Source organism: Lampetra fluviatilis, chromosome 38 (assembly GCF_964198595.1).
Source record: "Lampetra fluviatilis chromosome 38, kcLamFluv1.1, whole genome shotgun sequence".
Classification (NCBI taxonomy): domain Eukaryota; kingdom Metazoa; phylum Chordata; class Hyperoartia; order Petromyzontiformes; family Petromyzontidae; genus Lampetra; species Lampetra fluviatilis.
The window spans coordinates 3,747,118-3,769,148 of NC_136312.1; the positions used below are offsets into that span (position 1 = coordinate 3,747,118).

A 22,031-nucleotide genomic window follows, 5' to 3' on the forward strand; every position below is an offset into this window, starting at 1 on the left:
TGGATTCTACCGCTGTGTTGCTGCTGCACGGCATTGATTACAGACCCAGTACCGACTGAGATATCTGTCCACGTTTACTCGACAATGGTTAAGGTGGCAACCCAACCACTCACCCACACAACAACAACCGCCACTCGCCGCTAAGTGACGGGGACGTGAACACGCCACACACCCCTTGCACGATCACGGCGGCAAGGGTGGCGCAACGAATACAAAAACAACATCTGTGGGTTAAAACAGGCACGCTAAAAATGAAAAAAAATAACTGCGAATGAACAACAAAGTGGCAGTGCATGACGATCATCACCGGTCTTCTACAGAGACTTGTCAACACATTTACAACAAAACGGTTATTTCTAAAACGCTAAATGAGGCCAAATATTTTTTTCTGCTAATTCACCACGGAGATGAATTTGTCTGGGATATAAAAAGCGAGCCCGCTGCCGTGTCTTTGTCACCACAATGCCGTGACTCGGATTCGAACCGAGGTTGCTGCGGCCACAACGCAGAGTACTAACCACTATACGATCACGGCGAGCTACGCGGGCTCGCGATCACGTGGGCGCCGGGAGCCCCTCTTATAGCCGGGACCCCGCTGGACACGTGGTGCCCGGTGCAATCACCCGGCCCACGAATCTTTGGGTCGTGGTGTGAGCTTTTGGGTGTCAGTGGGAATGTATGTCCTCGGCCTCCCCTAGGTCGACTCGGCCTCAAATGAGTACCTGGTGCGGTGTGTAAACATCGCCACTGGGGAGACAAAGGCGGCCGGGCGTGGTGCTGGCCACCCACTCCCTCGTGTGCCGTTCCAGCCTTCATAGGTGCTACTCCCTAACAGCACTTGCCCCTACAGTCTGTTCAGGCTATATGGGGGATCGTTGTCAATGGAGTGTGTGTCCGTGTGTGAATGTGGTGACTCATTGCGCCCCTTCCGACAAGCAAGCCAGCATCAGGACTCACGGTAAGTGAAAATAAAACTGATGTTGTTTATATTCATGTTGTTTTACTTGAACGAACTTATATTCACAATACAGCATGATTTTTACAATGGCACATGCACACATTTACAATATTTCGTATGCGTTGAACAATGATTCCCTTATTAGTCGAACCGTAAAACATTTCACAACACTGATCTATGGGCATTTAAATATTAAATATAGTACATAAATTCTAGTGTTCTGACTTATTACGTAACCTCATATAGCGCGCATGAGAATGACTCACAGAGGCACGACGAACCACACGTGCAGGAAGGAAGCCACGTGATGAGCCAACACCAACGATTGTCCGAGCTCTGCTGTCCTCTATGTATAAATGCATCAGTTAATTAATGACGAGCGTTCATACAAGTGGGGGAAACCGGAGGACCCAGAAAAAAAACCACGCGTGTGAGGGGGCAACACTCTATCCCCGTACAGATGAAGATGGCGACTAGTCCACTTGCTGTACTGCCTCCTCCTGGCGAGGAAGGTTATGGCACCTCCACGCCCACGTGAAGGGGAATTTACAACATCCACCAACCCTGGCTGCCTCCCACAGTGCTGATGATAACAACAACAATGAAAACAATAATTTCCACTTATAATAATAAGCAAGCAGTTATTGGAGGTGTGAGGAACCACGGATAATCAGAAAGGAAGCCCCGTGGTGAGCTGGTACCTACAATTGTCCAAGTTCTGTGGCCCTATTGTTAAGTTGTTATCGACCAAATGACGAGTGTTTACGTGTGGGAGCACCCAGAGAAGACCCACACGTGCCAGGAGGCGACACCCTTCCACATGCAGATGAAACAAGTCCACATTTCCCTGCTGGACTGCATTGCACTGTCTGTGGTTTCTCGCAGCACACACACATTGCAATCTCAGATTCATCTTCATGTTAATGACATTCTATGAATATTATGCAACGATTACAGCCCCGAACTCCGCCAATCCGCCCCGTCCGAAGCCTCGATGGCCCCAAAGTTGGTCTTCTTGGTGTCCCGGTCCCGAGCTGTTTGGCAACGCGGCCTCTCTCCGTCCGAGAGCCTCTAAAAGTTCTTCGTTGACCGAATCCACGGGTGGTCCATTGCCTTGTCAGGGCTCATTCGCTGCTCTGGATCCCACCTGGAAATGCCAGGTACAGACTCCACATCATTAAAGCCACCATGTGAATGGTGCCACGGGTCTATTTATCCGCGGCACTAGCTATTTCACTTTTCATGTTTTTATTTTACCAGGCAAGGCCCACTGAGCTATATGGCTCTCTTCAAGAAGTGACCTGGCCACAAATGATAGCTGAACAAAGTGGCTTATCGTGTGGAAATGTACAGCAGTCAAATATTCTAAATGCGTGTTTCTATATGCGGAGGGAAAATCCAGAGGACCCGGAAAGAATCCACTCCACCACGGGGAGATGCAAACTCCAAATAAATAGGGATCAGGGTCAGAATCGAACCCACGACCTCCTGTATACCCTGCGAGGTAGTTAACATCTCGCCACCGTGGCCCCCAATTGTGATCACACGACAGAGGCAAAACGGCACGGTGCATACCAATAATTAACACGGCCACTTCATGAGTGTTTGTATAAGTGAGAGAACAGGAATACCCGGAGAAAACGCACGCATGGAAGGGGGCAACACTCTAACCCATGTGGACAGAGATGGCGATTATCCCACTTGCTGTACTGCCTTCTGGCCAGCCAGAATATGCCACCTCGACGCCCACTACACCATGCACCTGGTGAACCGAGTTGCAATTTCTGGCCACGGCTAACATCAGTAGCGAGTGACAGCTGGACTGGTCTCAAGCCTTGTCCACTCCCCCTCCACACCCCTTTTCTCCCGTCAACAACTCGTACAAACCAGTGGTCAACCCACACGACCCAAATGGCATGAGGAAGTTTTCATCCAGCAGTGGATTGGCAAAGGGCTTCTTCTTCGTATGGCTGACGTAGGTGGAGAGAGCAACAACTATTTTACATTGAGGGAGTAGACGAGTCAAATGATGGCATTAAGAGTAGCGGAGTGGTGAATCATCGCTGTGACGATGCCTGCACCTTCGTATTTGTGAATGGGGCAGCGAGTCGGCGTACGTTCCATGATTCTGCCAAGGGATGGCAGGTAACCCAGTCTGACATGATTTTAGCGGATGTGCGGTTGAGGGTTTGCGACTGTACACTAATTCTTTGTTAAACGTGCTACCTGAGTTCCTGAAAATAGCGAGGAATGACCGCACATTCACGGACACCACAAAGTCGCGCTGTACGATCCACGTACTGCTCATCTTAGCGGATCATTTGTTGCTGCACGTGGTGAGATCTTGCCATGCTTGCATGCGGCTGCACAGGTGTGTATCGCGATTATCACATAATAAGGGGGAGGGGTTTGGGGGGGGGAGGGTGTGTACGTACGTGAGGCATTGCCGAATAAAGTCGATGAAGTCCTCATTGCTCGCATTCAGCCGTCTCTTCAACTTGACGCTGCCCGGAGGCTTCAGGTACCACTTGTGATCCAACACGACCCGCGGTTTGTTGCATTCATCTGAGGATAAAAGTACTTTGCATGAACTCGGCAGTTCGTAGAGTGCGACTCGCAGGGCCACATTAAGGTGACGAGGGGCCTAAGGCTGACTAACAGGAAAGAAGGGCCTAAGCACATATCACGTTTTGAAAAAATGTGTACGGAGTCATGAAACAATTATTTATTTACCTGCGCAATTATTTTTTATATATTTGGCTCCAGGTAAATTAATCGTTTCTTCAAACAAACAAAAAAACATCTTCCTAGCTTGAGCAAATTTACGACTGATGTCATCGTAATTCACGGAAAAAAATGTTCCAACGGCCGCGTTACCCTGGAAAGGGGGGGTGGTGGGGGGCTACAGAATATGAGGCCTGAGGCCGTTTGCCTCCAGGTTAATCCGTCCCAGGAGACTCGCCACTCAGTCAACTCGCGGTTATCTACAGGGTGGGAATATGCCGGCAATGGAGTAACCATGGTGCTTGCAGATTCAAGAGTATATTGTTGCACCATGATAATTGTTTTTATCCCTTCTATCTGGCAACAAAACTGACACCTTTTTTACAAGGAGTCATGTTTGCATAGACCACAATACCTGCAGCCAAAATGCAAACAAGAAACATAACTCTGATAATATATGCACTGTCCTTGAAGTTGATTGGTCCACACCCGAGACAGCTTTCCTTAGAGCCTAGTCTCACATGGTGTTGGACCAGATGATGCCAAAAGTTATGTTTTTTTTTGCATTTTGGCTGCAGGTATTGTGGTCTATGCAAACATGACTCCTTGTAAAAAAGGTGTCAGTTTTGTTGCCAGATAGAAGGGTAAAAAAACAATTATCATTATTATATTGTTGCACTCGCACTGTCTCTATCATGAGCTGCTCATCGCACGTTGAGTGTCGGTGGCCGGGTGACCGGGTGGCCACAAACGCGTCGCTACGTGAACCAATCACTCTAAGAAACAAACGTTTGACGCATTCTACATCTTTGCTGCCATTCTGCATGGGTAGAGCAGTGGATGTGCTCTCACCAAAATTGACTTAACAATACTAATACAAATATTGATTTTCTATAACGGAAAAAGCTTATAATGGGAAATAATAATCATAATTAGTATGTATACAGTGTTCCCAAACAATAGACTTTACATGCCATGCATGTGTAATAACAGCCATAGAGGGTTCACGTGGGGATTGGCTTGCCGGTCCTGCTTGTAGCCAATAAGGGTTGAGATAGGGACCATGGCCCACGCGTCATCACGACAGGTCATCAGGAGTGATTGGCCTAGCCATTCGGGGCCCCAGCTAATGGGGAGCCGGATGAGGGGCGTGGTCCCGGGATTGACAGGGAACCATCGAGAATGGTCGAAGCTGTCCATGAACGATTGGCTGGGGGAACCACGTGACGGAGGTATTAAGAGCGAGTGAGAGAGAACGATCGAGAGCAGACTGAAACTGACAAGAGCAGGGTCACGTGCGGACGGGGGCTCGGGTTGCCACGTGCGCGGTGGGGACTTAGTGCGTAGTCTGTCCTCTCTCCGTTGTCTGCCAGCAACGGAGAGTGAGTGAGCAAAGTGTATTGTGGAGTGGAAATAAAAGGACTGATTCCGAAGCCGTCTCCCGAAGGATTATTACACATGCATGCAGAGTAGCGCAATAAGTTAGAAGTAACCGTGGAGATGAAGACTGAAGAATAAGATTGAGAATTAAAGAGAGAGAGGTAGGATTTTTAAATCGAAGTTTCGTCTCTACCTACTGCGAATTCCTCACCTCCAAGGGCAGGGAGTTCCAGAATCTGGGTGCTGTACAAACAGGAGCCCTACTGCCACACAGTCTAAGCCTGGAGCGTGGCTACATTGGGTCGTGCATGATTGTTACTGACTGTATTATCTGTTATCTTTGTGGTTACTCATTCCTCTAAATCATTCCAGGATGTTACCGTGTTTTAAACCATGGTAAGCACCGTGGGCACAGGTGCTCTATGAATATCAAATAAGATAGATCTTTGTTTTGGTTTCATCTGGACCACCCGTTTCCCCATTCCTAGAAACAATCGAGAGCTGTCTGCACTAGCAATCTGCGGATGTTCAAAGCAATGAAAATTGGCATGCAGCCAACCAGTCTCACCGAAGTAGGTTGTTTTCAGCGGGGAAGCCCGAATCATCGATGGTGGAGGGACGCCCAAGACCTGCACACGTTACAGGGATGAACACGCAGGATCACGGGTGCTTGAGGGCAATACATGCGTCAACGCAGAAAAGCAAGATTCTCCATGGGGCATTAGTGTTAAACAGTTAACGGCTGAATGTTTCTCACCTGCGTCGACAAATAGAATCAGGCAATCAATCAACGTTACTGTGGCCTCGATGTCTAAAGCACATGTATTAGGTGCTGCGGTGGTGAGATGTTTACTATCTTGCCTGGTGTACAGGAGGTTGTGGGGTGGATCCCAACCCTGACGCCTGTATATTTGGAGTGTCATGTTCTCCCCGTGGTCTCGTGGATTCTTTCCGGGTCCTCCAGATTTTCCCTCCACATTTACAAACATCCGTTGAGAGGACTTGGCTGCTACAAATTTCCACATGATAAACCACTTGCTTGAGCTATTATCATGTGGCCAGGTTGCTTCTGAAAAAGAGCTATATAGCTCAGTGGGCCTTACCTGGTATAATTAAAATAGTTTCATTTTAAATAGTTTAGCTGAGAAAGGAGAGAAGTGGAGCTGATAGAGGAAGAGACAACAGCCTAATCAGGAGGGAGCTGGTCCTAAGGAGTAAAGGATTTGGGAATAAAATGGAGGTGGGGCCTAAAGAGGGATGGGCAAAACCTGCAGAGGTTGAACATCTCTCTTTGTTTAAGGCAATGCAAGCAGGGAATCAACTATATGCAACAGCACACGTTTAGTGCCGCATATGCGGCCCAAGTATTTTTATAATTTTCTTTCACTTGCAATGTAACGTTATTAACAAACTAAGTTTTCTAAAGTGCCTTTACCATTAGTAAACTCAAAGCCCCCATACATCAGAGGTGCAAATATATTTATATTAAAATAAAACATTGACAGAGGTAAAAACCCAATTAGAATAACAAAATCAAAAAGGTGAAACCAAAATAGAAACGTTGCCAACTGATTATCATCATACTCTTTGGGTCTTTCGGTAAAGTCACGTAGATAGACCCAAAGAGTTTGAATTCCTGCAGTCACGAAAGCTTTAAGTCATGATTATAATCAGTTGGCTACGTTTCTATGATAAAAACCAATAATTATCGGTGGAAAGCTACTACGATAAAAACTGGTAGAACATTGAAGCCACAATTCCATGGAATCCAGTCAAATAGCAAGGGAAGCAAGCATTGTGATTTTAATAGTGAAAAAGGCACAATCAACTAATCGTTTCCTAATTTCACCGCTACCTGTCTGCAATATCGGCCACTATTGCCGCTGCTGTACCTGTTCTCTTTGTTTTCAATCTCAGATTCCCGCTAGGTTTCCTCAGCCTGACTCGCGAGCGATACTCACCTCCATGATGAGGGCGAGCTGGTGGGCATCGTGGTGGCCTGGGAAAAGAATCTCCCCAGAGTACAGCTCGGCGATGATGCAGCCCAGCGACCACATGTCCATCGGGCTGCTGCTCTTTAGGCCCAGGATGGCTTCTGGCGCGCTGTACCAGATCCTCTGAATGTCAGAGAGCGCTGCGCGGGACGAGACACGAGACGCCATATCAGACCCCTGATGCCTCTGCCATGAGTCCAACGCAGGAGGCTCCCTTCAGCAGCAACAAAAACATCCATTCTTTCCTTGCCAGCAAGCTCGCGGACACAGCCCATTGGTCAGTCTACTACTGGACGCGGGCCTCTACGCGCAGTTGCTGGTCGTGGGGTTTATTTGACCGTACATCACCATTCTGCTTGGTGCGGGTTGGTGAAGAGGATGGCCGGATATTAATCGACAAGTCCATGCATCGCTACACACCCTGCTGTGGTGAACGGTTTGGCGAAGTTGTGCGCTTCACGAAAAAGGCAATTGCCCGCACATCGCAGGTAGATATCTAAATGGTTCGTGGAATTCACGTTTTACATTTTCAGTCAATTGTCACGTTTTTCACCGCATCAGAGAGTAAAATGAGAGGACGGGTTAAAATATTGCTCAACAATGGATGTTGCCCTTAGATGGGATTTGAATGTGAAGTGTTCGAACCGTTATCCGACCGTTCCACCCCTTTCATGGAGCTATCTGTAGTGACATAAGAAGGGAGGGGCTGCTGGGGGCTCTGGGTTCCCAGGTGGGTCCAGACGCTTAAGCCTCTGGGCGCCAGGCGTTGAGTTCCCAGGGGGTCCAGACGCTTAATCCCCTTGGCGCCGCCAAAGGGGGGGGCTGTGTGTGCTCTGTGGGATATCTGGGGGCGCACACGGCCCCACCCCTCGTTGTACCAGGCATAAAAGGAGAGCTCCCTGGACGATCGGGGCCCAGTTGTAACTCAAGACCCAAGACCCACGACCAGCCATCTGAAGACCCTGGGATGCTGTGAGAGCCAGCGCTGGGACTCTGGAACTCCCGACTCTACGACCTTGTGAGGGCGAGTTCCGGAGCGTAGCCAGAGTAGAGTATCTAGGCTGTGTAGCTAGGCTGTGTAGCTAGGCTGTGTACCTAGGCTGTAACAGAGTATCAGGACTGTTGGACTGTTGGAGTGTTGTATTGTAATAAAGAAGTTACCTCTACAAGTGTCTCCGGAACCTGTTACATATCTACAGAAGGAACGCTCCTGACTAAAACTGTCATTTTGGTCTTTTGGAAAGCATGCTTTACAACTACATCCTGGCAATCGTACCTCTTTCTCCATAGCAGCTAAGGCCAAAGTTGATCGTCTTGATCGTATTTTGTATAAGCACAATGTTTTCCTAAGGAAGCATGGGGAGGGAGATTGAGCAGAGGTGAGATTTGGAGAGAGCACGCACATTCGTCCATCCCAATGCACGGCATCTTACTCGTCAATGCGTCGTTGCAAGTGACCGGTTACGCATTGAGACGTCGCTGTCCGGGTCAAGCTCTCATCATTTGCAGACTTTGAGTCGAGCCTTTGCTTATCTCCATTTCATATCACAAAGTCAGGTGCCGAGTATTGAAACGCTAAACAGCGACGTGTACGTTGCCGTGCGAGCGGTCAGTTGCTTTCGCTGCAGATAGATGTTACCTTAGATTTTAATTGATTTGACTAATTTATCAAGGAGAGCAACACTGAGTCGTAGGACTCTTCTTCCGGAGGGTCCTGCCACGTTGTGTTTTTATCTAATGTTTATTTATTTATTGTACATGTGGGAGGAAATCGGAGGACCCAGAGAAAACCCATGCCTGGTGTGAGGGGGCAAAATTCTATCCCTGTACAGATGGAAACAGATGGAGATTAGTCTCCTTGCAATAACCTCTTTCTGGCGAGCCAGGGCATGGCACTTCCTCCGAGATGTCCCACGGAAAGGGAATTTCACAACATTTGTGTGCCGTGATCCACAGCGCTGGACACGCATTTTACTAACGCCATTTGACCCCCCCAGACCCTTACCGGCTTCAAGTCGCCGTGGCTGATTCCTTCTTTCCGCAGCAGGCTCAAGCACTTGAGCAGAGCCCGAGCGTACAAACGCACGGACTGCATTGTAGGTACAGTTTCCGCCGTCTTCATAGCCTTCCGTAGATCGAGTCTATTGCACGAGGGCATGCACACGGTGAAACATGTGAGTTAAAGATGCACAGGCTACCTCCTTTACACCCGGAGGGATCATTAAGGAAAATAAAAATATCGGTTTTCAGTTTGGTTGCCGTGCCGTCATGCAATCTGATATTCATTATTACTTAGATTAGGGATGCAATCCGTGGAAAACGTGACGTTCGGTGAAATAACGTAACTGGAAACCGATTTTATCCTTGAATTAGTGATATAAATTCTGAATATGTTCCTGGGGATAGTTATTGTTGGTAGATACATTTAGAAAAATATTCATTCCAAGATAAGATACCAAAATATACCCAAAAAGATAGGTTATATATTTTTAATTATTATATATCTTTTTGGGTATATTTTGGTATCTTAGTTAACACGGAGTATGGAGTACTCATCAGAGACAGCAGTGGAGATTGCATTTAGAGAGGATAGTATAGTGTACAGTATGGCAATCTTTTAAAACAATGGAGCGAATCAATGCGTTTAAAATCGACATACGCTGTCTAACCCATAGGCGACATGAAAGTGAACCAACAATGTAAATAGAAGAAACGAAAATCGAGGACTTTGTATGCTCGGTTGAAAAACAATCCTTGCAACCACTCACCCTGCAAGTTCGAGGCATATGCAGTGATGACGGCGAAAGGAAAACGTTTCCCTCAAGCGGATGATGTTGTGGTCATTGTTGAAATCCTTTTCACAGAGACGTTTGAGGATTTCAACTTCCTTCTGCACGTTGGCTTTGATTCTGTAGAGAGAGGTGAGATGTTCCAACACTTACGACTTATTTCAAGTAACGACATATTTCAACAATGAACTTCTGAACATTGTACCTATTGCTACTGCTCAAATCTCGACGTATTGTTTTCGATTAACCACGTCGTAGCAGCTGGTAGTATACAATTGTAAAAACATATAAATTAATGATAACTGCCTTCTGTGGGCACATTTGCACGTTGCCTTTCATTCACAATGTGGACTTAAAAAAAAACACTCTTTATTGATTGTGTTCACGCTTACGGTGACTTTCAGACTGCATTCCATTCTCCTTCTCTCCCCTCTCCTCCGTTCCGAGCATAGATGGACCGTCCGTCTCAACAACCGCTAGTCGCTGTCCGTGGTGCTAACGTTAAGAAAAAACCGCCAATGTTTTCAAACATTTTCTTGCTGTGGTTTTCACACCTAATGATGATTGCTTGTGTTGCAATCGAAGCGTCGTGAGAATTGTATTGTTTTATTTTTATTATTGCCCTTCTACGTGACTTTACCGAAATAACCAAGAATATGAAAAATGAAGAGCTGCGTCGCCACTCTGAAAGCGCCAGGCGATGGAACGCAACGTGGCAATCAACGACGCTAATCTAGAGATGTGTGTTTAAGACAAAAGGGAGGGTGTGGCGGTGAGTGCAATCACTTACCCGCGCGCATTCCTGAAAATCTTTATGGCCACCAATTCCATCGTTTTGTGGTCCATGCACTTTAGCACGACCGCATTGGATCCTGACCCCAGTTTCTTGAGCACCTCGTAACGAAAATTGATGTGCTCATGCAGTATCTGTAAGTGAGAGAGACAGGGGTCCAAACAAGTGAGAATCATGCCTGCAGCTCAAGTGCACCATCAATATCTTGTCATTATCCTACCATTAAACTCATCGTTCCTATATTCTACAATGCTTATTATGATTATTGATTATACGAGTACAGTGGTAACCTTGGTATATGACCGCTTTGGAATACGTCGAATTTGGTCTACGTCGTGTTTTTACGAGAACAGCATGTCTTGGGATACGACGTCTTGCTTGGGATACGACGTCTTGCTTGGGATACGACGCGCTTGCTATAACTTGTATGGGTCGGGATGAGTCACCTCGTACAAAGCGAGAGGGGCAGGGGGCGTGCGGGGAGGGGCGGGGGGCGTGGGGGGAGGGGCGGGGGGCGTGGGGGAGAGGGGCGGGGGGGCGTGGAGGAGAGGGGCGGGGGGCGTGGGGGAGAGTGTTGTATATGTTGGGTGTGAAAATTTTGATGTGTTGTATGCGTGCGTGGGTGAAATTATTATGTTGTATATGTGGGTTATGAATATTCAGTGAAAATAATAATAATCAATCGAAATTTGGCCAAAGGTGTAATTATCCGGAAATACTTTAATCCATGTAATTACGCACATTTAATTATGCCAATTCGAGAGGTAATTGTAGTAATTATGCGAGTGGGTGTAATTATGATAATGCAAGTCGTTATGATAACCAGACTCCGCCTCGGTGACGAGGGTGGGTTATCGATCGGAATAAGGCAATTAATCGTATGCAGTTATGCAGGTGTGGTGTAAGTATACAAGATTAACTTAGATTAACTCGGCCTCGTTGTCTAGGTTCGTCTCATTCTCGCTTATTTAGGTCCCCGGTTCGCCCCGTTATCGCTTTAACATTTACTGAGTATGTGTTAGTGTGTTTATTAAGGTCACCAAGTTCAGATCTCAACGCAGAAGCAGATCTTATGCATAGTTCAGGAAAGAATCACACAACCACTTCTGTATTAATCAATTTATTACTAATTCAACCTCAACTATGATATAGTATGCGAACTCTCAATCCCGGAACGTCAACACGGCATCAATACAGTATCATCAATGATTGTCTGATTTCACTTGACAACGGCACATGGATCCCGCGTAACGCGATGGTTGTTAGTGAGAGAGAGTCGTTAAAACATGCAAATACTATGCTAAGAAAACCTTAACGTTAATGAATGATTATACTTGAAAGATTATACGGCGATAAAACACAATCAAAAACAGTTATTATTCTTAAAGGCACCAATCTCAACAGATACATCGGCAGGTTATCTGACAACAGAATGCTCGGAGTAAAGGCCTGCAACGGCGCTCCTTTTCCGAAGATCTGCTGGGAATTTAAGCGATTAAGAGTACAGTCCACTAAATATTAAAGATAATACTCTTACAAATGACGGATGGCCATCACTCGGTCTCGAGTTTTTCTTCACAGCCACGGATGGCTTATGGGTTCGAGTGGGTTTGAGTGGTAAGAGTTGTCTTCAATAGTCAGTGTTCGGAGTCGGTTCTTTATGTCAAACAGACGCCAGGTGGTCGTGTGGTGAGGGGGCGGTGCGCGTCATACGTATTAGTCGCTCCTCTGTCGCCGTGGTGAATTTGGTTCGGATGTCCGTTGACACGCTGTCGTAATTCGGAACCCGGTCGGTAGGTGGCGCCCACAGCTCGCTCGCAGCGTCGTCGCCAAACCGCGATTCTCGCGGCAGCAGGGAAACCGCCGACTCGGCAGAGGTTGGCTGTCGCGGCCGAGTTGAGCTGTCAAGCGGGTCTTGCCCGCCTGCAGAGGAGATGGGGAGCCGCTTGAGTCGAGCCCCGAGAGCCGTCTGAACTCGGCTGAGTCCCAGAAGCTGAAGAGTCGAGCCGACCCGTTAGTCGCAGCTCGCCCTTGAGTCGACCCGCTCGGTCGAGCTGAAGATGAGTCGAGCCGACCCGCTCGGTCGAGCTCGCTCCGGAGCCGACCCACTGGTCGAACTCGTGATGAGTTGACTCCTGGTCGAACTGGTTTCCAATGCTCAGAGTCCTTTCTTTTATGCCGAAAAATCCCTTTGGGTCCTGCCCACAAGGCGGGGTTTTCTTTTGATTTACTGTGTCAGGATCTGTCCGTGTGTAGGTGTGTTCATGTGTGTGTCCGTACGTCCGTGTGCTTGTGTGCATCACCCACGGCATCTTCCGTTGTCATACTCCCTCCATAAAATCCATGAGCAAACAATCAGATGTTACAAATTGCCTCGAAGTCGTCTCTCTGTCTGGCCTCCTTCATGAACCAAAACACAGACGTTACAAATCGTCTCATAGGCACCTCTGTTCGTGTTGCACGACCTGGAGGGAGGGGCACACTCCCTCCGATCCTCACAGCACACAAAGACATGGTTAAAAAGTTTTAAATTAACATTTGTCCCTTACCATTTCCCAGTTATGATTCTGTATGTAACCTCAGGTGTGTCGTTTCCCATCGTGGTGCTTGACTCAAGTGGAGGTGCCTCCCCGAGCACATACACACTCCCATCCCGTGCTGCGGGGATACAAAGACGGCCGGGATCTCCCTTTCTCTCCGACCCTGGGTTTAACATCGCTCTTTATTATGTACTTTATTTCGACCTGGTGGTGATTTATCCCGCTATCCTGGCTTTTCATAAGTTTTACTTTTGTCTTTCATGCATAGGCTTATTATTATTAATTTATTTCCGATATCTTAGGTTAAGGGGTAAGTTTCTTGATCCTAGGAATTCGTATTCCTTGGTGTCTGCATGGTTATATAAGCGGAATATAGTTGACGGTGAATAGCGTTAACATTGATGTTATGTACGATATTATGTATTGTGATGTCTTTAACTTAACTTGTTGGTCAGGCTTCACTGACATGAAGTTGCATTTCATAGCCTCGCAGGTTTTTGCCTCACTCTGTCTCTGCTCGCCGTTGTTGTTGCTGTCCAGCTGACGCCGTTAACTCAAGGCCTCATTAATTTCCGTCACTCCTTGTAGGTGAGGGCGGTTGTACCTTGGAGTCAGTTCTGGTTTTTGTCTGCTTGCTTTTTCTGATGTCCCCTGACCCCGGGAGTTATCATTCCTACTTTATGGCCTGTCGGAGCCCGACTCGCTGTTGTTGGCTTGGTGTGTTGTTCCCGGCTTTTTGCTTACGTTTGCAGTTCGCCGTGCTCTTAATTTCCTTCCCTCTTCAACCTTATATCGACTATTCGCTCCTATCTGGGTGCGATTCAATTTTGACTTAGGAAGGTTCTGATTGTCATATGCTTCGGGTCGAGTTGTATATTAAAGTATGGAAATAACATTTCATATTGACTTAATGATGGTGATGGTTCAGTAGGCGTAACTTGTGGCCTGGTTTAATTGGAGTGGGTGTGAATATCAATAACTTTAGCCTACCCTGTTGTTAAATTCTGATTTTAACGTTGCTTTAATAGCAATACAGAATAATTGAGCTTTTCGACTTAACTAGGCGAACACGAACTTTTGGTGACCTCCGCAGCCTTGTTATTCAGCTGAGTCTGCATCCTTGATATACAACGCTCTTATTCGTCTCACTGTGGTCATCCAACCTTCTGCTCTGGGAGTGTTATTCTTAATTTCAGGTCAAAGGCCCCCTCACGGTTCAGCCGGGCAGGGTTGTTAATCAGCTCCCTCCCCTGTGCACACAGCGTTGCTGACCCACTTCATTTGACCACTCACCCTGGATTTAATAATTTAATTCCTTAAAACCATGCAGGATGGTTGGCTTTTTGCCTTAATTATGTCTGGCTGACTCTCCCACTGTCTCTGCCGCCTGCACGGGTGACATATGCCCGTTCATCAGGCCCCCTCCTTCCTTGAAGCAAGGTTGCAAATTCTGTCATCCTAGCCCTCCTCCAGTCCATTACTTAACAACACCTGGTTTTTGCAGCCTGCTGCTTTTTGGGGTGTTTTCATTCATTATATATCAAGTAAAAAGATAATATATAAAAATATCAAGTTTGGAAGAAGGCTTAGGATACAACATTCCGCCCTTTTAAAAATGGCCAGTGGTCAAATGGCCACGGGTTATTTTTAAAAAAAAAAATGTATACCCTTCTTCCATCATGAACCATCGATTGTCCTCAAGTTTTGCTGCTATTTCCTTACAACGCGCGCGTACGTGTCACAACTTAACATGGTTATATGTGACAAGAGAGAGGAGGAAAAAAAAAATTCTAAAGGAAGGTAACACGATAAGGGAGGGAGAAATTATTCTATTGACTACGTGTTATAGGAGATATCGTTAAAAAGATAGTTTCTACGGTTATTCTTGGGTGGCATCATCAGGCCTTGGCTCCCTTCTAGCTTGGCCAGGTACGTTAGCAGGAGCGTGAGCAGGAGGGCTGCCATTCCCTGGAAAACATGTTACACATTATCGTAGTGTGATATGCCCATTAGTTTAGTTCCCCCCCCCCTTTTCCACCTTTATTCCTCATCTTGCTCCACCAGCACAGGGTACGGTTTGATTTGGTTGATGTGCACCCACTTGTATTGCTGCTCTCTTCCTGTCTTTGTGATTTTTAGCTGATATACTACCGGGGACATTTTGTCAACAACCTCGTGTGGTCCTGTCCAGGAAGGTAGGAATTTCCTGCACTTCTGTTTTCTTTTCTCGTAATTGAGGTACCACACCTGGTCTCCTAGCTGGTATTCTGCGTGGCTGGCTTTTTGGTCATAGTATGCTTTGCTCCCCTGAGCCTCTACTTGCAACTGGTCCCTGACCATAGCGAAGGTGCTCTGTAGGTGACTACTGAGTCCCGTCAGGTATTCAGTTGGCGTCATTGCCGTCGGGGTCTCGTCCTCCGCTGGGACATATAACAGGTGTACTGGGAGGGTCATTAGCCTCCCTGTCATGATCTCGAAGGGTGTCCTGCCTGTAGCTCGGTTGGGTGTGGCTCGCATGGCCATCAAGACTAGGGGTAGTTTCGTATCCCAGTCGCGGCCCGTGGTAGACACATATTTCTTTAGGATGCTCACGATGGTCCTGTTGGCTCTTTCCACCTGTCCTGAGGATTGTGGATGGTATGCGACATGTAATTGTCTTTTTACTCCCAACATCTTCCACACTTCTGTGATAACCTCGGCTGTGAAGTGGCTTCCTTTGTCTGAATCGATCGTTGACGGTAGACCCCATCTACTGAATATTTGGTTGATCAGTAGGACAGCGGTCGTTTCCGCGGTGTTGTTGGGTGCTGGTAAACACTCTGTCCATTTAGAGAATGCACAGGTCACAGTTAACATGTACTTGTTCCCTTTGGTTGATCGGTTGACAGGTCCTATCCAGTCGATTTGTAGGTTGGACCAAGGGTAATCTGTTCCCCTCCTCTGTAGGGGTGCCCTATGCTGTGAAGTCGTTGGCTGGTACTTACAACACACGAGACAGTTGGACACATGTTTGTGTATGTCTTCCCCCATTTTTGGCCAGTAGGCCACCTGTCGCAGCATCTGTCCCGTATTCACCTCGCATCGGTGGCCGCTGCACGGTTCATTGTGGGCGTGTTGTAACATTATTTCCCGATATTGAGAGGGGACTACCCATCTAGGTCGACCGTCTTTTTCGTTTGTATATACCAGTAGCCTTTTCCGCATTGAGAACCTTTTGATTTGGCTATGCATGATCTCGAGCTCTTTGTTGTCATTCAAGTTGTCAGTAGTGATCGGTTTTCCTGCTGGATCTTGGATATGATCGGCGAGGGTCTTTAGTGTTTCATCCTCTTGTTGCATTCTGATCAGGTCTTCGGAAGGCTGGGCACTGTTCAATTGGGCTCTGGTTCCAGCTTCTGCCGGGTTCTTCCCACTTCTTGTGACCAGTCTTATCACGGCGATGTCTTGGTTCGTCGACTCTGGTTGTCCGTCTCTGTCGGTTTGGTCTTCTAGCTTCCACGGGGTGCCTTCCAGGCTTCCCACCTTTGCTATGGCATCTGCTTGGTCGTTCCCAGTTTTCTCTTGACCAGGTATCTTGGAGTGCCCTTTGACTTTCTTCCAAAATATCTTCATATCCTTGTTCTGAACCATCTTATCTATGGCCTCGAATAGTTCTCGATGGTGAATTGGTTTATTCCTATGGTTCTTCATCCCGTTTTTTTTCCATATGGGTAGGTGGTGCAGGAAGCTGTGCTGTACGTAGTTGGAATCAGTGCACACCACCATGGTCCGTATTTGGTTATCGGATGCCATTTGGACAGCGATGTGTACCCCGACCAACTCTGCATACTGGTTTGACTTTGGTCCCAGCTGAAATCCCTCTTGAATCCCTGTGAGTGGGCCAGTTTCCCAAATGACTCCTGACCCAGCGTGAAGCTTGTTCTCCTTCATCTTGGAGCATCCATCGATGTATACCACTGGTAGGTCGGCACATGTCTCCTTCCTGAAGGGCAGGTACCTGTTGTCCTCCGGAGGTATCTTTTCGTCCTCTGCTTCTACGCTGTCAAAGGTACAATCATGTAAATCGGCAAGACCTTGGGCCATTGGACTTTTCTTGTTTTTTGCGTATTTCACTGTGATTGGTAGGCCTTGGAGTGTCAGTGCCCAGCTGGCTATTCGGCTGCTGGTGACGCGGCCCTCTCGAATCTTCTTACTGTTGAGGTATGCCAAGGATTCATGATTCGTTTCCAGGATGATCTTCTCTCCGTTCAACAAGTTCCGAAAATGTTGTATGGCCCAGATGTTTCCAAATATCGCCTTCTCACACTCGGAGAACTTCATCTCCACTCCCCGGAGGGCTTTGCTGGCATAGGCAATAACTCGTTTCTCTGCTTCCTGTCTCTGGTACAGTACCGAGCTGATACTATGATCTGAGTATGCGGTCTCCAGGTAGTATTCTTTCCCTTTCTCTGGGTATGCTAGGCAGGATGCCTCTGTGATCTGTCGTTTTAATTCTTTTTCTGCGGCTTCCTGTTCCTGTCCCCACTCCCATGGTTCGTCTTTTTGCAGTAGTTTGACTAAGGGTCGAACGATTCCTGCGTAGTCGTCCACGAACTGTCGAAGGTAGTTGCAAATTCCTAAGAAGCTCCGAAGGGTCGTGACTGTGGTGGGCGATTTGAGTGCGAGGAGGGCTCCAAGTCTTTTGGTTTGGGGTAACAGTCCCTCAGTGCCGACCTGGAGCCCGAGGTAGTCCACCCTCTTGCGTGCCCACTGTCCTTTTTGTATTGAAATCTTTGCGCCTGCTTCCTTTAACTGATCGAGGGTATGCTGGAGGCTCTCGCGGTGTTCTTCCCATGAGGAGTCCTTGACCAGTATATCGTCGACATAGACGATGGTACCTCGCTCTTTTGCGTCGTCCATTGCCTTGTGTAGGAATATGTTAAAGTCCGCAGGTGAATTTGAGTATCCAAATGGACATCGGTTCCAAGTATACTGTATTCCATTGAATGTAAATGCCAACTTGTATTGATCCGCTTCTTTCACAGGCATGGTCCAGAAGCCATTTGATAGATCCATGGTGGTGAGAATTTTTGCGCCTTTTATTTGGTTGAGATTCTGGTCGATCTCTGCCATTGGCCATCGAGATAGGGGAACCGTTTTGTTGAGTTGCCTATAGTCGATGGTGAGTCGCCACTTGCCTGTGGGTTTCAATACAGGCCAAATCGGTGAGTTGTAGGTTGAGTTGCATTCTCGAATTATATTCTTCTTGAGTAGGTTCTCCAAGGTTTCTTGGATGGATTCGTAGGCAGCCAGTGGAATCTTGTATTGTTTCACATATACCGCTGGCGCTCCTTCCAGTGTGGGAATAGATACCACGTGTAGGTCGGTTTTGCCGCAATCATAGGGGTCTTCTGAGAACAGGGAGTGGTATTTGTGGAGCAGTTGGCGAAGCTCATTTCGTTGAGTGTCGTTCTCGAGGGCGTCTGCTGCTTCAATTTGTTGTTCGATTTGTTCTTCTATTAGGGAGACTCCTTGTCCTGGGTCTAAGGCCTTTGTGGTTTCGGGCGGCTCGGTTGAAAGTTCCTTTTGCGTTACTATCGGTTGAGTTGCCTTGGCTTCATCCGAGGGTAATACGCTCTTGCCCTCGTGTTCTCCTTCATCAGTTTGCAGTTCGTCGGTTTGGCCTCCAGGGGGCGGTATATACTCCATGAGGGGACGGTCATTTAGTGATACTGACTCTAAGTCGGCTTCCTTTCGGTCTTCTCTCAGTCTGTTAGTCATTAGCTGAGTGATTCGAATTCCTGCTGGGTCTTCGTCTTCGTTCCTGATTGTCGTTGATAGGACGTTGAGCTCTTGTGTTATCACTTGGATTCCCGTGGAGTCTTCCACAACGTCTTCATCTTCTGAGTCCCTTTGTTGCTCCGGCATTGATTGTGCCCAAATTTGTTGGGATTCAAGGTTCATAATGGGTTTCAGGCGATTCATTAGTTCTATCCCAATGATCAACTCTTTTCCGGGGCTCCGTACGACGTATAGGGGATGGTTCATGTTGATTTTGTTGAACGTCAACTTCGTCATAACTTTGCCCAATGGTCGCATGTGGGTCCCTTCACATCCTGAGTAGGTAAGGTTACTTGGCATCATCTGTAGTGTTTCATTCTTCCTCTGGAGGGCAGTCTGGAGTTCGTCAAATAATTATCTGGATATCATGGATATTTCTGCTCCAGTATCCCAAAGGCCCTGGCTGGTCAGGGTGTCTTGTAGTATTACCTCCACGTGGACTCGTCCGACTGGTCCTACGGGAATCAATTCCCCCAGATGGTACCCTTTTACCTCTGGTACCACTTCGGTGATTGCTTCGGGGCTTCTTGTCTTCCCTACGTTCACTTGGGCTATCTTTGCTCTGGGTGTGTCCTCCTCCTGTGTGGGTATAGTTGGTATTCTTCCCTTCGCTATTTGCATGGGAGTCTTCATACTCCCTAGGAGCTCTTTTTCCATCCTGATGTGGTGAGCATATCGATTCCTGTTAGCTAACGGTGGTCTATGCTCTATGGTTAGTGGAGGCGGCAGTAGGGAACGATATGGTGACTGGTTTGGTGGGCGTCGGCCTCCGCGGGGTAGGTATGGCCCGTCACTCGCTCTTCCTCCTCCATAATTCCAGCCTCCGCCCTCTCCTGCATTCCATGGTGGTGGCGGCTGTGGGTGCCAGGTTCCCCTGGACTCGTCCCTCCCCCCACGTGGAACGTTGTTCAGCGTGTTGTAGACGGGTGTTGATTCTATTGGGTTAGGCGCCCTCTCCTGGGGGAATTCATGTCCACCCCGTGTGGCGCTAATATTATTCCTTGGAGATTCGCTTCCCTCCAGATCGAGGCATTCTTTATCTCTGGTGACGATGTGGGTTTTGGCTATGCTAGTGGTTTTCCGTCCGTTCACCCAGGCCGTGTGGGCCTTGCTTTCAATCTGGCGTAGGGAGGCAGTCTCGGGGTCCAACATCATTCCTACTATTCTCACTATTTCAGGTCTCAATGATTGAAAGAACATCACTTTTAAAACTGTCTTATCTCCCTGGGCATTGTCCCCGTCCCCTGCGTAATATGCTTTCTTAAGGCGTAGGAGATAATCTCGTGGGTCTTCGTCTACACGCTGGGTCATCAACTTTGCCGCGTTCAATCCTTCGGATAGTGTGGAGTATTCCCCAAATCTCTTAACTACTGCTCGGCTCAATTGTTTAAAGTCACTCTTCACCCTATTTGGCAGGGAGGCTACCCATGGTCTGGCGGGTTCATGTAGGCTCCTTGATAATAAACATGCCTTTTCTGCTGATTTACCCAGACCCCGGATCTTAGCCTCCTGTTCTACCGTAGCTATGTAAGTGTGTATGTCCCTGTTCTTGTTATGTGGATCGAAGTAGGGAATTCTCACGAGTGCTTTGTCCATTAGTTTTAGTGTCTTACTGTTAAAAGTGTGTTGTTCGTCATCAGTGGTGTCGGTTCCTGAGGAGTGCTCACTTGAGCTACCCTTGTCTCCACTATCCCTGTTGTCATGTTTCCCGTGTCTGTGTCTCTTGTTTTCCTTATGTGGGTCTTGTGATTCGTGTTTGTGGGTTGGTGTGCGTGATCTCCTTGAGCGGTGTCTATGTGGTGAGTGTTTTTGTCTTTGACCTTCATGCTGCCTACTACATGTGTAGTGCCTGCTAGGTGAGGTGTTGTATTTACGTTTGTCTCGTGCTTCATGGTTATCGGGATTCCTGTCTCTGTCATCTGTGGTGCGGGTGGTTTTGCGTGGGTGATTTTTACGGGTCATGCGTCCCTCTGGTGAGCTTTCTCTGTTACCCCTGTCGTGTTGATAATGTTTACGTGAGGTGCGTCTCTCTGGTGAGCGGTGTCTGTCATCTGCATCGTGTCTGTCATGTTTGCGTGAGGTGTGTCTCTCTGGTGAGCTGTGTCTGTCATCTGCATCATGTCGGTCATGTTCGTGTGAGGTGTGTCTGTCATGTTTGCGTGAGGTGCGTCTCTCTGGTGAGCTGTGTCTGTTATGTTTGCGTGAGGTGCGTCTCTCTGGTGAGCGGTGTCTGTCATCTGCATCGTGTCTGTCATGTTTGCGTGAGGTGTGTCTCTCTGGTGAGCTGTCTCTGTCATCTGCATCATGTCGGTCATGTTTGTGTGAAGTGTGTCTCTCTGGTGAGCTGTGTCTGCCATGTTCGCGTGAGGTGTGTCTCTCTGGTGAGCTGTGTCTGTCATCTGCATCATGTCGGTCATGTTTGTGTGAAGTGTGTCTCTCTGGTGAGCTGTGTCTGTCATGTTTACGTGAGGTGCGTCTCTCTGGTGAGCTGTGTCTGTCATGTTTGCGTGAGGTGTGTCTCTCTGGTGAGCTGTGTCTGTCATCTGCATCATGTCGGTCATGTTTGTGTGAAGTGTGTCTCTCTGGTGAGCTGTGTCTGTCATGTTTACGTGAGGTGCGTCTGTCATGTTTGCGTGAGGTGTGTCTCTCTGGTGAGCTGTGTCTGTTATCCGTGTCGTGTTGGTCGTGTTTGTGCGAGGTGCGTTTCTCTGGTGAGCTGTCTCTGTCACCTGCATCATGTCGGTCATACTTGCGTAGCGTGCGTCTGCCTGGTGTGCTGTTTAGGTCATGTTTCCCGTCTTGCACCAGCTCCGCCCTTCTCCGCCCTATCATTACAGTGTATCCTGATGACTTAGGGTTAATTATTTGTCTCTCTCTAATGTTGGTGTGGTCGGCCTCATGTTTTCCCGTTTGTATTATTATTTCCTCTTCTCTCTCCTCGATTTGCGAGGGTGTTACTTCATCAAAATTGCTTTGCACAGTAGCCATACTCATTGTGGGATCTGGCCCTGGGCTACGTCCACGTGGCTCGGA

General features: G+C 47.7%; 1 protein-coding gene and 1 non-coding gene across 4 annotated transcripts in view; both read right to left on the bottom strand.

Annotated features, from left to right (window-relative positions):
• Positions 1-463: 463 nt before the first annotated feature.
• Positions 464-535, bottom strand: TRNAH-GUG (transfer RNA histidin (anticodon GUG)). Its single transcript has one exon. It is a non-coding gene; the product is annotated as a tRNA-His (tRNA).
• Positions 536-939: 404 nt separating this feature from the next.
• Positions 940-22,031, bottom strand: part of LOC144945568 (uncharacterized) — a 41,248-nt gene continuing 20,156 nt past the window's right edge. For 2 of the 3 annotated variants that reach the window (XM_078874056.1, XM_078874055.1), the window contains exons 10-17: positions 10,636-10,772; positions 9,825-9,965; positions 9,062-9,197; positions 8,333-8,402; positions 7,024-7,196; positions 5,631-5,691; positions 3,394-3,523; positions 940-2,105 (exon numbers count right to left, since the gene is read on the bottom strand). In XM_078874056.1, coding sequence (XP_078730182.1) covers positions 2,030-2,105; positions 3,394-3,523; positions 5,631-5,691; positions 7,024-7,196; positions 8,333-8,402; positions 9,062-9,197; positions 9,825-9,965; positions 10,636-10,772 — 924 coding nt within the window. In that variant the 3' untranslated portion in view covers positions 940-2,029. Of the gene's footprint in view, positions 2,106-3,393; positions 3,524-5,630; positions 5,692-7,023; positions 7,197-8,332; positions 8,403-9,061; positions 9,198-9,824; positions 9,966-10,635; positions 10,773-22,031 lie in introns of those variants that run through there. The other variant, XR_013639690.1, reaches the window with a different exon arrangement.